The sequence below is a fragment of the Sycon ciliatum genome, chromosome 1 (assembly GCF_964019385.1).
Source record: "Sycon ciliatum chromosome 1, ocSycCili1.1, whole genome shotgun sequence".
In the NCBI taxonomy this organism is placed as follows: Eukaryota; Metazoa; Porifera; class Calcarea; order Leucosolenida; family Sycettidae; genus Sycon; species Sycon ciliatum.
The window spans coordinates 50,825,677-50,837,894 of NC_088643.1; the positions used below are offsets into that span (position 1 = coordinate 50,825,677).

General features: G+C 50.9%; 2 protein-coding genes across 3 annotated transcripts in view; one reads left to right on the forward strand and one right to left on the reverse strand.

The window, feature by feature from the left end:
* Window positions 1-96: 96 nt before the first annotated feature.
* Window positions 97-4,932, forward strand: LOC135830927 (sperm-associated antigen 7 homolog). Its single transcript, XM_065343149.1, has 8 exons — window positions 97-413; window positions 983-1,049; window positions 1,462-1,550; window positions 2,151-2,235; window positions 2,417-2,464; window positions 3,196-3,249; window positions 3,424-3,562; window positions 3,999-4,932. The coding sequence occupies exons 3-8, from the start codon at window positions 1,462-1,464 to the stop codon at window positions 4,199-4,201; spliced, it is 618 nt and encodes a 205-aa protein (XP_065199221.1). The 5' UTR covers window positions 97-413; window positions 983-1,049; the 3' UTR covers window positions 4,202-4,932.
* A 1,385-nt stretch (window positions 4,933-6,317) lies between these two features.
* Window positions 6,318-12,218, reverse strand: part of LOC135830928 (dynein light chain roadblock-type 2-like) — a 9,403-nt gene continuing 3,502 nt past the window's right edge. For both annotated transcript variants that reach the window (XM_065343152.1, XM_065343150.1), the window contains 2 exons: window positions 12,158-12,215; window positions 6,318-6,597 (listed from right to left, as the gene is read on the reverse strand). In XM_065343152.1, coding sequence (XP_065199224.1) covers window positions 6,545-6,597; window positions 12,158-12,215 — 111 coding nt within the window. In that variant the 3' untranslated portion in view covers window positions 6,318-6,544. The remainder of the gene's footprint in view (window positions 6,598-12,157; window positions 12,216-12,218) is intronic.

The following is a 12,218-nucleotide window of genomic DNA, read 5'->3' on the forward strand; positions in this document are numbered from 1 at the left end:
ATTGTGATCTGTGATTTGAATGCACACACACTGCACGGACTCGGTGCATGCTTTTAGCATTTTTGAAAATGATCAAAATCTCAAATCCATTTTCAATTTTCGCTTTCCATTGAGTTTGTTTATGATGAGTGTACATATCTGTCAGCTGTGTGAACTTGACTGTGAAGGAGCTTCTGCTTGTTCATTATTTTGCTATCACTATTTTGTCCTGTTGGGGTTGTTGTGAGATAGGCTTATCTCCATTGCCTCTACTCTCTCGGTGAAACTACACCACTGAATGTATTTCTATAGCACGTTGGTCAATCTACCAACTACTGGTTACGTGATTTCACGAGATGGATCTGCTGGGATCGATATTGGGTCCATGAAAGGACCACCGTCTATTGACAGCAAGGAGAAACAGGCTGCCAAAGGTAAAATGCAAAGAAACTACTCTTTTCGAACTGTGTCGCTATTTTGATAATCTTTGAGGACTACACTGTGGCATAGAACTTCAAATAGAGACAGGGGACCTTCTTGCAATGTGCTTGAATTATCACATTTTACCATGTGTACCATGAAGTTGCTGTTAACCCCCTCCCCCCCCCCCCCCGTCATGTGCCCGAATAGTCTTTATTTGGAAAGGACGCCACGCTATCTGCACACACTGCAATAGGCTACGTTTACACGGCAACGTTTTCGAAAGTACCCGGGCAGCTACCCGGAGAAGTGACATAGTTTCCGTGCATTTGCACGGTCGGCTGAACACATTTCCAGTGTTTACACTACGAGCCGAGCTGTGTTCAAGTGTGCAGGTATATCCTATGCAGCTTTGGCTTAGGTGGGCGCTTACCAGCAAACTTACCGGTACCTGTACTTGACTACAACATGTATGGCTAAAGCATGTATGGCTAGAGCATGTATGGCTAGAGCATGTATGGCTAGAGCATGTACACCGGCATCAGCTGTGCTGCTACATGTACATTACTGCTCCCGTTTGCAGATGAAAAAGAAAAACTGAAAAAGCAGAAGACCGAGCAGCGGAAGAAGATGCTTAATTCCGTCGAAAAGTAAGTTGCTTTTAAAACCATGCAGTCTGTCGTACCTTTAGCTCTACTTAGGTTATTGCCCACTTTTCACTTTTCACGTGTTTCCCGTACTATGGTGGTCCATCTTCAACATTATTAAATTTGTGCATGTGTGAGTGTGTGTGTGTGTGTGTGCTATCATCGCCTTCGGCGATGGGCTTTCCAAAAGTCCAAAGGTATGCGTGTGTGTGTGTGTGTGTGTGTGTGTGTGTGTGTGTGTGTGTGTGTGTGTGTGTGTGTGCGTGTGCTCTCTCTCTCTCTCTCTCTCTCTCTCTCTCTCTCTCTCTCTCTCTCTCTCCCTCTCTCTCTCTCTCTCTCTCTCTCTCTCTCTCTCTCTCTCTCTCTCTCTCTCTCTCTCAGCTACATTATTTGATTCTTTGCCACTGTGCTGTAGATGGATTTGAAGATCAACAAGTTCTGCCAGAGCGATGAGACGACAAAGTTGGAGTTGGAGCCCATGAATCAAGTGGAACGCAGTGCTGTGTAAGTACAACCATGTAGCACTATTTGTACGCATCTCTTCACTCTGTGTACTAGAGTTGTTTTGCGCGCTACAATGCAAGCCACACAACGTCATGGGATCCTGGTACGGTGACCATATTCTGGCATGATGCATGTATAAGTGTGATAGAGATTTAAATTACATTTAATAGGCTGAGGTGGGTGAAAGGGAGTTTGCGATCTACCGTATTTTCCGGAGTATAAGCCGCACTTTGAGCGCTCAAAATTCACCCACAAAAAGGGGGTGCGGCTTATACTCCGATGATCAAATTAACGGTGATAAAAAGCATAGATGTCTGTATTGGCAAAAATATGGGGGTTGTGGCTTATACTCCGGAAAATACGGTACTTTGTCTTTTGACTGTGAACCTTTCCTGTCGTGTCTCTCTCTCTCTCTCTCTCTCTCTCTCTCTCTCTCTCTCTCTCTCTCTCTCTCTCTCTCTCTCTCTCTCTCTCTCTCTCTCTCTCTCTCTCTCTCTCTCTCTCTCTCTCTCTCTCTCTCTCTCTCTCTCTCTCTCTCTCTCTCTCTCTCTCTCTCTCTCTCTCTCTAAGTGCATGTTTTTTATTTCTGTTGTACTCCAGACATGAGATAGCCGACATTGCTGGCCTAGTTAGCTTTGCTTTTGGAGAGGAAGACGTTAATCGGCATCTCATTATATGGAAGAAGGTAGGTCTAATCTGAAGTTGTCCCATCATGCGGCACACATGTACCGGTATGTTTACCAGAATACCTCACTTTTGGGGCAGGGCGCCCGTGGGCCTGAACCAACTCTGTCATTCCTACTGCCAGCAGTATGTAAGTAGCGCTGTGATTGATACTTGTTTGTACCCGTATTGTGTGTGCACAGGAGCAGGCACCGTGCGATGCAGAGTTAGCGGCGCTAAGGGCGGGCGTGGTAAGCAAGTATTATGTTTGTGACCTCCGTGTGCTTGTGATACCATTCACACTTCAATTTTTCTTGAATTTCTATAATCCTGTGAAGAAGAGGGTGATGCGACTTCGGCGATACTTGGGGAATTGTGTGGTGCTCCCTACGTGGGAGCTCGCGCTTTTCCTGCCCACTTGAATTCTCACTTGACTGACCCACGACTGCCATACAGAGCACACGAGAAGTCCATCGAACCTTCCACTCGGCGAACCTGCAAGAAAGCACCACTTCCTGCCCAATACACAGTGTTTCGGGGAATTCACCCCTCATCAGTTGAGCTTGAGTAGGCTGAGGAAGATTGTGTCTGAAGAGCACCACTTATATATTGCTCTCCAGACCAAACCATCACCAGGGATACAAACTTACAGAGACGTTCCGTTTCCAGCGCGACAAACACCTCGTGAACACCAGATAGCAGCGTGAGTCAGTGTCGCTCATGCAGGTGCTGAACAAACGCTGAGGACCGTTGGCCATTCACAACGTTGTTGCCTCCAAACCATCTATAATCCTGGCTGGCATAAACCATGTTTTGTTTTCAGTTGTCTTTTTCTCTGTGCCTTTGATCCACTTAGGGTATATTTATTGTGTTAGGTTGGCGGTGAACCGGTATCTCTAATAATATTTAGAATTTAATTTTGGATTGATTCTTATTCTGTCCGCCAACGTACAACTCTTTGTTTGCGTTTTCTGCTGCATAGCCGTACGACCCCGCAGCAGTAGCAGCAGCAGCAGAGGCAGCAAAGCAGAGTGCAGTAAGTTATGACATTTAATAGCTACCTTTCTGGGTATTACTTCTCACGCGCATGCGTGTACACACACACACACACGCACACACACACACACACACACACAACCTCTGACTATATACTATATATTCTAGCATACTATGACAGTGATGCATGCTCTGTTTGTCTTTTGTTACACAGTCTGCTACTAGGCTGGCTCGACCTAAGCCTGAAATTGCACCGAACAGCGACTACATGAACAAATACAAGAAGATTATTGGCAACGAGACCGAGGAGAAGGTTGCACTAAGCGTAGATGGCACCAAGGTGTTTGGCTGTGGTAAGGACATACATGGGCTGTGCGAGCATGACAACTCGCGCCTCTTCCCCCGCAGATGTGTCGAAGTGTTCAAGTGCTTCCTGTAGTCACAGCTCGTGTGTATTGCTGACTTCATTTGGTGTGTGCTCCGCTATAGCCTTTGGGGCTATTGAAGTATGTAGCTGAGCAGAGCAGTGCGTATAGCTGTTGACTGCTCAGGGCAAAATTCTGTGGATTTCTCGCCAAGTACTAAGTGCGTACGTTGGTCAGGATTTCGTTTTTCATAGAAGTTTTGATTCTCCTGTGCACTAGTTTTAAAACTTTGCCCCCAGCTTGCAGTGGTATACATTCGCCTGCCTGAGTAAGGCACTCCATGCGTGGTACCGTAATGAGTTTCCGATTGATGTCGGTCTTTCTTGATGTGTGTTGTGCTTGGTGCTCACCCATCCACCTGCAGTGCCCGTTTCATTAAAGCGAGACTCTCGCTCCATCGAGGTGGCGATGGATGAAATTCGTTCTCGCAAGAAAAGCCGTCCAGCAGATGGCGCGCCGACACCCTCTTCGACTTCTGCAAGCACCGCCGTGGCAGCGGCATCTGCTTCCGATGCACCAACACAACCAAACCCTGTGCAACCATCCGCCGACACTGGCTCACCTTGACTGTACTGGCCATCCCATTTAACTTACTTGACACACTCCGGAACGCATCATATCTACTATCAGTGTAACTTGAACAGAGAATGAAAGATCGAGTGTACTACCCATGCATGTACATGTACTTGTATTAGTAAATAGGTCTATAGCTAGGTAGTAGGTATGTACTTGGACAAATTTTGAATTTGCTTTTGTAGGCCCAAACTGCTTACTATTTTAATATAGCAACAAGGATGACGAATGCTTACAGTGCAATTAGTCGTCCTTGTTGCTAACTGTTATATTAAAACTGCTGTCTCCGAAACGCTTGTTTGCTTACTATTGTCCCCACATTTCTGTCTGTAGTATTCCTGTACATATTGTTGTTGTTGTTGTTGTTGTTATTGAACATTGCTTCTTAATCATGATCATCGTTGCCTGGCGTATGACCATGGTTATGACCATGACTATGTATATACATGTATGGTCTGTGTGTTTCGAAGCAGCCTAAACCTACCTCTGTAAATAGTATGTACAGTCGTCATGTTGTCGCATACCACATTGAATTTTGGTGTAACTTACATATACCATTGCTTGAGGTTTGAGTAACGTCAGTTTTACTGTGCTCTCCGCATACATGTAGCTGGTAGTATTGCCTGGTGGTGCCGGTGGTGCTGCTGCTGCTGCTGCTATTTTGTTTTCGTGGCATCCACCAGTTTAGACATTTTGTATCTGACCAAGAGTCCATAATCACATCATCGACTGTAGTTGCAACGTAAAATCTTCACGATCTTTGCGAAGAGGGAGTACATGTAGAGGTAATAATAGCAGGACTGAAAAGCTGAAGCTCACCCTGCTGAATCTGTACGTGCATCGAACGCGAAATCCGACTTTCCACAGTACATGCTAACATCCTTACATTGTCACAATTTGTGGCCCCACGCTATTCTATAATGACTTGCGTGCAGAGACTTCAGTAAAACCTGCAACCACTCGGATGAAACGACCGACCACCTGTCCCAGAAGACTTCAGTAAAACCTGCAACCACTCGGATGAGACGACCGACCACCTGTCCCAGAAGACTTCAGTAAAACCTGCAACCACTCGGATGAGACGACCGACCACCTGTCCCAGAAGACCACTCCAGGTCGCACCCTGTGATGTCATTTCAAGGTCCCTTGAGCATAGACAGGTTTCCCTCTATTATTACAGTCGGACCTCGCATAACCGCATACATCCGTTTTCCACACAAAAATATCCAGATAGGCGAGGGAATCGCATTGTCTAACACACATACTGTATGTATGCATGGCATATGCTGTAAATCGGTAATCAATGATTTTCTTCTGGGTTGCGAGGGATCCGGACAAGCGAGGTCTGACTGTATCATTGATTGGGCATCGGTTGTGTTTGTTGAGATATACAAGGATTGATCCACGCCGTATTAGTTTACATGTCAATGGCTCCGGGCCTCCGGATGCCTGGAGGCTGTCAACCAGCCCCCTGATCTCGCTACAATGTACTGCAGTTCATAGTCAAAATGAAGAACAGGCAGTACTCCATTCATTCATACACAAATGAAGAACAGGCAGTACAGTTGTCCCTCTCTAATCCGGCACTTGTTTATCCAGCACCCTTGCAAACCAGCACACTTTCTGGCAAAACGGATTTTTTCAGTTCTTTTTCTACGCTTTAATCCGCACTTGAATTCCGCCTCCAGCAGCGATTTCTGCAACGAATCACTTAAAAACTGTACATAATTTGATTTTCTAATCCAGCAGTTGTACATCGCATACCGTCAGGGAGCATTGTAACATACGCAACACATGTAACGTACACTTGGGAATATCCTATGCCAGTGCACAAGATATTCCCAAGTGTATGTTAAAGACATGCATTCCACAAAGTACTTGGACTGACACAGAAAATCCCTACGTTTCGACGTACCGCACCAACATGTATGTTAACTGGTGGGCCGGGTTGGAGGGCAGGATTTGATAATCCAGCACCCGTGTTTATCCAGCAGAAAATACCGTTGCAAAAGGTGCCGGATTAGAGAGGGACGACTGTACTCCATTCACTCATACACAACACAGACGCATCGACAGCGCTCCACCGGAGACCGGAGACCGGACACACGGCTTGAGATGGGCAATATTCATTAGAACAGCTCTGTTTGTTGGTATGGTGAGGGTGTAAGTAAGGGAGATAGTCACATGATCAAATAATCAGACAATGATCATACACTGTTAGTTGACAATGATCATACACTGTTAGTTGAAGCACAGGCAGGACAGAAACCGTGGGCAGTTTTGTTCGTCATCTGTTGTCGGGTTCTTCAGATTAGCTGCATTCAACAGCTCTCTGTGTCACTGTTCGTCATCCATGATGTCTTGCACAACAATCAGTAGGTAGTCATTCTCTGGAGACATAGGCAGCAACCGGCACACACACACACACACACACACACACACACACACACACACACACACACACACACACACACACACACACACACACACACACACACACATACATACAAACACACGCATGCACATGCACACACATGCACATACACACACACACAGGAGTCAGGACCTGCCATGTATACAATCATGTAGTTGGCTCTGACCCCAGCCGCATCTACAGGTATGTCACAGCCCGAATGGACAGCATCATGCGGCTCTTCACAGTTCATACTTAGGCCTGCACATTGTGGTGGATGCCCTGTTTGAATGCAGTGCCCTGGGGAAGGCAAATGCTTTGAGGATTCTTGGCATGTGATTCACCGCTGGGTTTGGGGCATGTCACTTTTAAAAAGCCTTCCAGCCTGAACCTCTTGGCTCATATTGTTTACCCATATGCTCCAAATTTGCCCATGGGACTCCCCGTCTATTATAATACAATCTACACTGATTTACTGCTCTGTGTGTATGTGTCTCTTCCTCTCTTGCAAGTGTTTTGGGTGTATCGCACAGCAACCATCCAGGTCCGACAACAACAGAACTACACACACCGAAAAGGCTTCTACTTCATTTCGTGCAAACAAACTCCTAACTAACGAAAAACAGCACAACCATGATCAGTTCCTCGCATGCGTACCTGAGGGGCCCGCATGCTCGGAGAGTAAAGACCACATGGCGGGCGTGAACACGTGTCGCAACGGCACGTGCATGCATACAAGTAAAGTGCGTAAAAGAGTTCATACTACATCTCCCCCCTCCGGGGAACTAGAGGAACTAAAGATGGGAAAGTGAAAAACATGCGGAACGGTAGAAACAATACTGAGTAAGACGGCGGGCCAATACACATGAGAGAACAAGGACTCTTGCAATGCGTTATGATTGAGCGACCAGGAAATAGGAGGTTGAGAGTAGCGTCCTAATCCAGGATCGCCCAACCAGAGCGTGAGGAGTCAAAGCCTACTATTCAGCCGCGTAAAGGTACTACTTCGAAGTAGCAATAGGAATAGAGAGAAAGCGAGAGAAAGACAGACACATATCGGCACGCACACACAAACGCACGTGCATACGTGCTCGAACACACAGTGAGAAAGTGACTGGAAGAGAGAGAGAGAGAGTCAGATAGCGATCAGGTGATGCCGGGTTCGTCGTACTTGTCCGGATGACAACTGGATTATGTAGGATCGGGGTTCAGCTGATCTTGCTACCACTGTACCCCTCTCCCGGCGAACTGGAGTCGAGACATCGATCACGTCCGCGCCTGGGGGGAGAGCGGGCAGGATAGTCGCTCTGTGCCGCAGGTCGTACTGAGCTCCGGACTTCTGGCGTTGCGCTGTGTCGGCTGCACGGAAGGCATCCGTGTCCACTGAGCTGGGCTGGAGCTGGGCTGACTGTGATGGAACCGGCGTTGCGAGGCGGCGACCCATGAGTAGCTCCGCCGGGCTGTACGGCGCGAAACTGAGGGGTGTCGACCGATATGCCAGCAAGGCATCATATAAGTCAGCTGCTGAGGCGGACTTCTTCAGGAACGCCTTCACGGTGCGGACGGCACGCTCAACCTCGCCGTTCGACTGTGCGTAGTGAGGGCTACTCGTGATGTGACGGAAGCCGGCCCTGGTCGCAAACTGGGCAAACTCAGCGGACGAGAACTGGGGACCGTTGTCCGATCGAAGGACTGCTGGAATGCCATGTCGGGCGAAGATTGAGTGGAGATGGTCGATGATCCGTGCTGATGTCGTGGAAGTGAGGGATGCAATTTCTGGATAGCGGGAATAATAGTCCACCACCACCAGGTACTGAGCGCGGTCGAGCTGGCAGAGGTCCACGCCAATGGTGTGCCACGCGCGAGGCGGTGTGGGGTGAGCGAGCAGTGGCTCGACCGGCGGCGGGCGGAAGGCCTTGCAAGTGCTACAATCTTGCACGAGAGCCTTAATGCGTGCGGTGATGCCAGGAAACCAGACTGACACTGTGGCGCGTTGGGTTGTACGGGTGACGCCCTGGTGACCGGCGTGAAGACGCTGAAGAGTATCGGCCACCAAGCACTGGGGAATATAGATCCGGGAGCCTTTCATAATCAGGCCATCGAGCAGGACGAGGTCAGAGCGGACAGGCCAGAACTCACGGAGGGGCTGCGGTACATCGCGGATAGCGGAGGGCCAGCCGTCGAGGATGAGGGTTCGCAGCTGCTGACATGTAGCGTCCTGTTGCTGGGCGTCTCTAACCTGCTGCGTCGGGACGGTCTGATCGGCTAGATTCTCGACTGCGATAGTAGCGAACACGTCGCACTCAGCCTGAATGGTGATGTCATCCCGACTCGGGGAGTCGTCTTGAGGGGCGCGTGAGAGAGCGTCGGCGCTGGTGAGGTAGCTCCCTGGAACGTGAATGATCTGGTAGTGATATCGTGCCAGGCGGAGTCGGAAGCGCAGGACTCTCGCTGGGAGATCGTGTAGGCGCTTCGTGCTGAGAAGAGGTACGAGAGGCTTATGATCCGTCTCGATGAGGAAGCACGCCATGCCAAGCAGGTAAGTGTCAAAGCGGGAAACAGCCCAAGTGATCGCGAGAGCTTCCTTTTCGATTTGGGCGTAGTTGCGCTCGGCCGATGTGAGAGACCGGGATGCGCAAGCGACGGGACGCCACTCATCATCTGAGGACCGGCGCTGGTAGAGCACGGCACCGAGGCCATAGGACGGGGCGTCGGCAGATAGTTTGGTGTCGTAGTTGGGGTCGTAGCGCTGCAGACAGGCTGGCTTGCAGAGCTCTGCCTTGATGTTGTCGAAGGCTGCCTGCTGTGGTTGATCCCAAGTCCATGCGCGACCTTTAGACAACAGCTCTCGCAGTGGCTGGCTGAGGGCGGCGAGATTGGGAGAGAACTTTCCCAGTTGGTTCGCCAGACCCATGAACCTGCGGATGTCTGAGACGGTTTGAGGCTGACGGAAGCGCTGGATAGCAGAGGTCTTGCTGTCACCTGGTTGAATGCCGGCAGCAGTGAGCCGCACTCCCAAGAAGGACAGGTCGGAGGCGGCGAACTCACACTTCGACGGATTGAGGGTTAGCCCTGCACCCACCAGGCGTCGGAGCACCGCGTAGAGACGACTATCATGCTCGGCACGAGTGCGGCCATGGACGAGGATGTCGTCCATTTGGCAGACCACACCCTCCAGGCCAGCCAGGATCTTCGACATGCGCTGCTGGAATATCTCAGGCGCAGAGGAAATGCCGAACGGCAACTTCGTGTAACAAAACCGACCAGCGGGGGTGATGAAGGTGGTTAGAAGCTGGGAGGGACTGTCCAGCGGGATCTGCCAAAACCCGCTGTTGGCATCGAGCTTCGTGAACACCGTTGAGTCGCCGATTTGGCCAAGAGTTTCGTCTACTGTTGGCAGCTGATGGTGTGACCGTCGGACGGCTTCGTTCAGAGGTTTCAGATCAGCACAGATGCGTACCGTGCCGTTGGACTTAGGTGCGGCCACGATTGCAGCACACCAGTCAGTGGGCTCCACGACAGGGCGGATTACACCAAGCTGTTCCATGCGCTGAAGCTCGGTGGCCACTTTAGAGCGGAGCGGCAGTGCGATGTTTCGCGCAGCGTAGAGACACGATGGCTTGGCATCAGGTGAGAGCTCGATGTTGTACGGCTCGTTGAGTGACCCAAGACCAGAGAAGAGTGACGGAAATTCCTGCCGTATGTCTTGTGGGATAGCGTCGCCAGGTGTCGTCAGAGGCAGAGGTTCTGACCCGGCGGGAGCTGAGGAGTAGCTACCCGGCGCATCGTCCGTGGATTGACTGGGCTCCGGAGCGGTCGAAAGTGGTGTAGCGGACGCGGTGTCGCTGGAGAACAAACGTTTGATTAGACCAAGAGCGACGGAGTCAGGGCCCCCTAGGAGACATACGCGCAGGCCTCTGGCAACGTACACGGTGCAAGTGTGTGAAGAACCAGAGGTGGGAAAGACGAGCCGCGCGGAGAAGAGGCCCAATGTCTCGAGGTTGGTGTTGGCTGCACTGACGAGAACGTGCCGGCAAGGCTGGAGCTGCGGGGATGTGCTAAGGGAGTTGTAGACCTCCTCGGAGATGACAGACACATCGGCACCGGTGTCGACTTTGAATGGAACGGTGGTGCCATTGATGGTGAGCTGAACCTGCCAACTGGGAGGGTGCGCGGATACGGCACCAACGTAGATGGGGACCAGATCAATAGATTCCTCAGACACGGAGCTGGGAGAAGCGACGGCATCGGTGCCCGGCGAAGACTCGGCCGATAGCGCACGGGCATGGCGGGATGAGCGGCAGACAGCGCCGTAGTGCCCGCGCTTGTTGCACTTGTTGCACGTTTTTTCGCGTGCCGGGCAGGCTGAGCGTGCGTGGGATTTGCCTCCGCAGTATCCACAGGCGTTAGAGGTGGAACCACGTTCGGAGGACGTAGGTTTGCCAGATGACCCACGATGCTGGACGGCGTGTACTGTTACTGGAGCACCTCCTAGCGGTGGAGCAGTCCGGCTCAGGTCTGACTGCGCGCGCAAACGCGTCAGCCAGCTTGGCTGTGTCAGTAGCACTCACTCGTGGTTGCTCCTGTACATGCCGGCACACTTCCGCAGGCAGGGTGGAGAGCAGCTGCTCGCGCACTATCTGGTCAGTCACGAACGGAACATCGATTGTGCCCCCAGACGCAACTGCGTGAGTGATCCATTTTTCGAACAAATCCCTCTGCCGGTGGTGGAGTTCCATGTACGTCTCGCCAGGCGAGGACAAATTTATGGACCTGAACTTCAGGCGATACTCCTCCGCGAGTACTGCAGTTCTGATGAGAACGAAATCCTTCGAGTCACCCACGGGCAGATTATTGTAAGCACTGCGAGCTTTGCCCTTGAGGTGGGGTACGATCGCCAAGGCTCGCCGATCGGGAGGCACGCCGTAACCAATGAGCAGGCGTTCGGCGGTAAGGAACCAAGCCTCCGCATCGTCGGTGTCCTCCAAAGGCTGTAATTTGGGAAAATTCCCGGGAGAAACCGAAGCCGGAGCGGGAGGCTGACTCGGCTGAGACAGATGCTGAAGTAGAGCAGTCGAAACGGTGGTCTGCTGCTGGAGGTGTTGCTGCTGTTGCTGTTGCTGTATCAGAGCCTGCAGGAGCTGAGGCAGCTGCGAGAACGCGGAGATATCTACGGCCGGACTGGCGGAGGCAGTTGCGGCGGAGGTAGAAGCTTGAGACTCCGAGTTGTCAGAACTCATGATACCTGGACGAGGTGGATTTACTTTCGTGACGTGAGGCTTGGATTTTTTCGGACCCATCCGCGGAAAACGGAGACAGAAAACCGAAAGCTAGCACCGCGAGAACACCGCTGCCACCATGTTTTGGGTGTATCGCACAGCAACCATCCAGGTCCGACAACAACAGAACTACACACACCGAAAAGGCTTCTACTTCAACGGACAAATCAAAGCCACGGCGTTTGTCTTCGTACTTGTAGTCATAAAGCAACGCCTCTCGACTGGCAGACAGTTCGCTACCACGTGAGACTAACTTACCAGGCGCCACCATGATCTCGTGTTTCTTGGACTTCACTCGTAAGAAGCAGAGATCATTCTA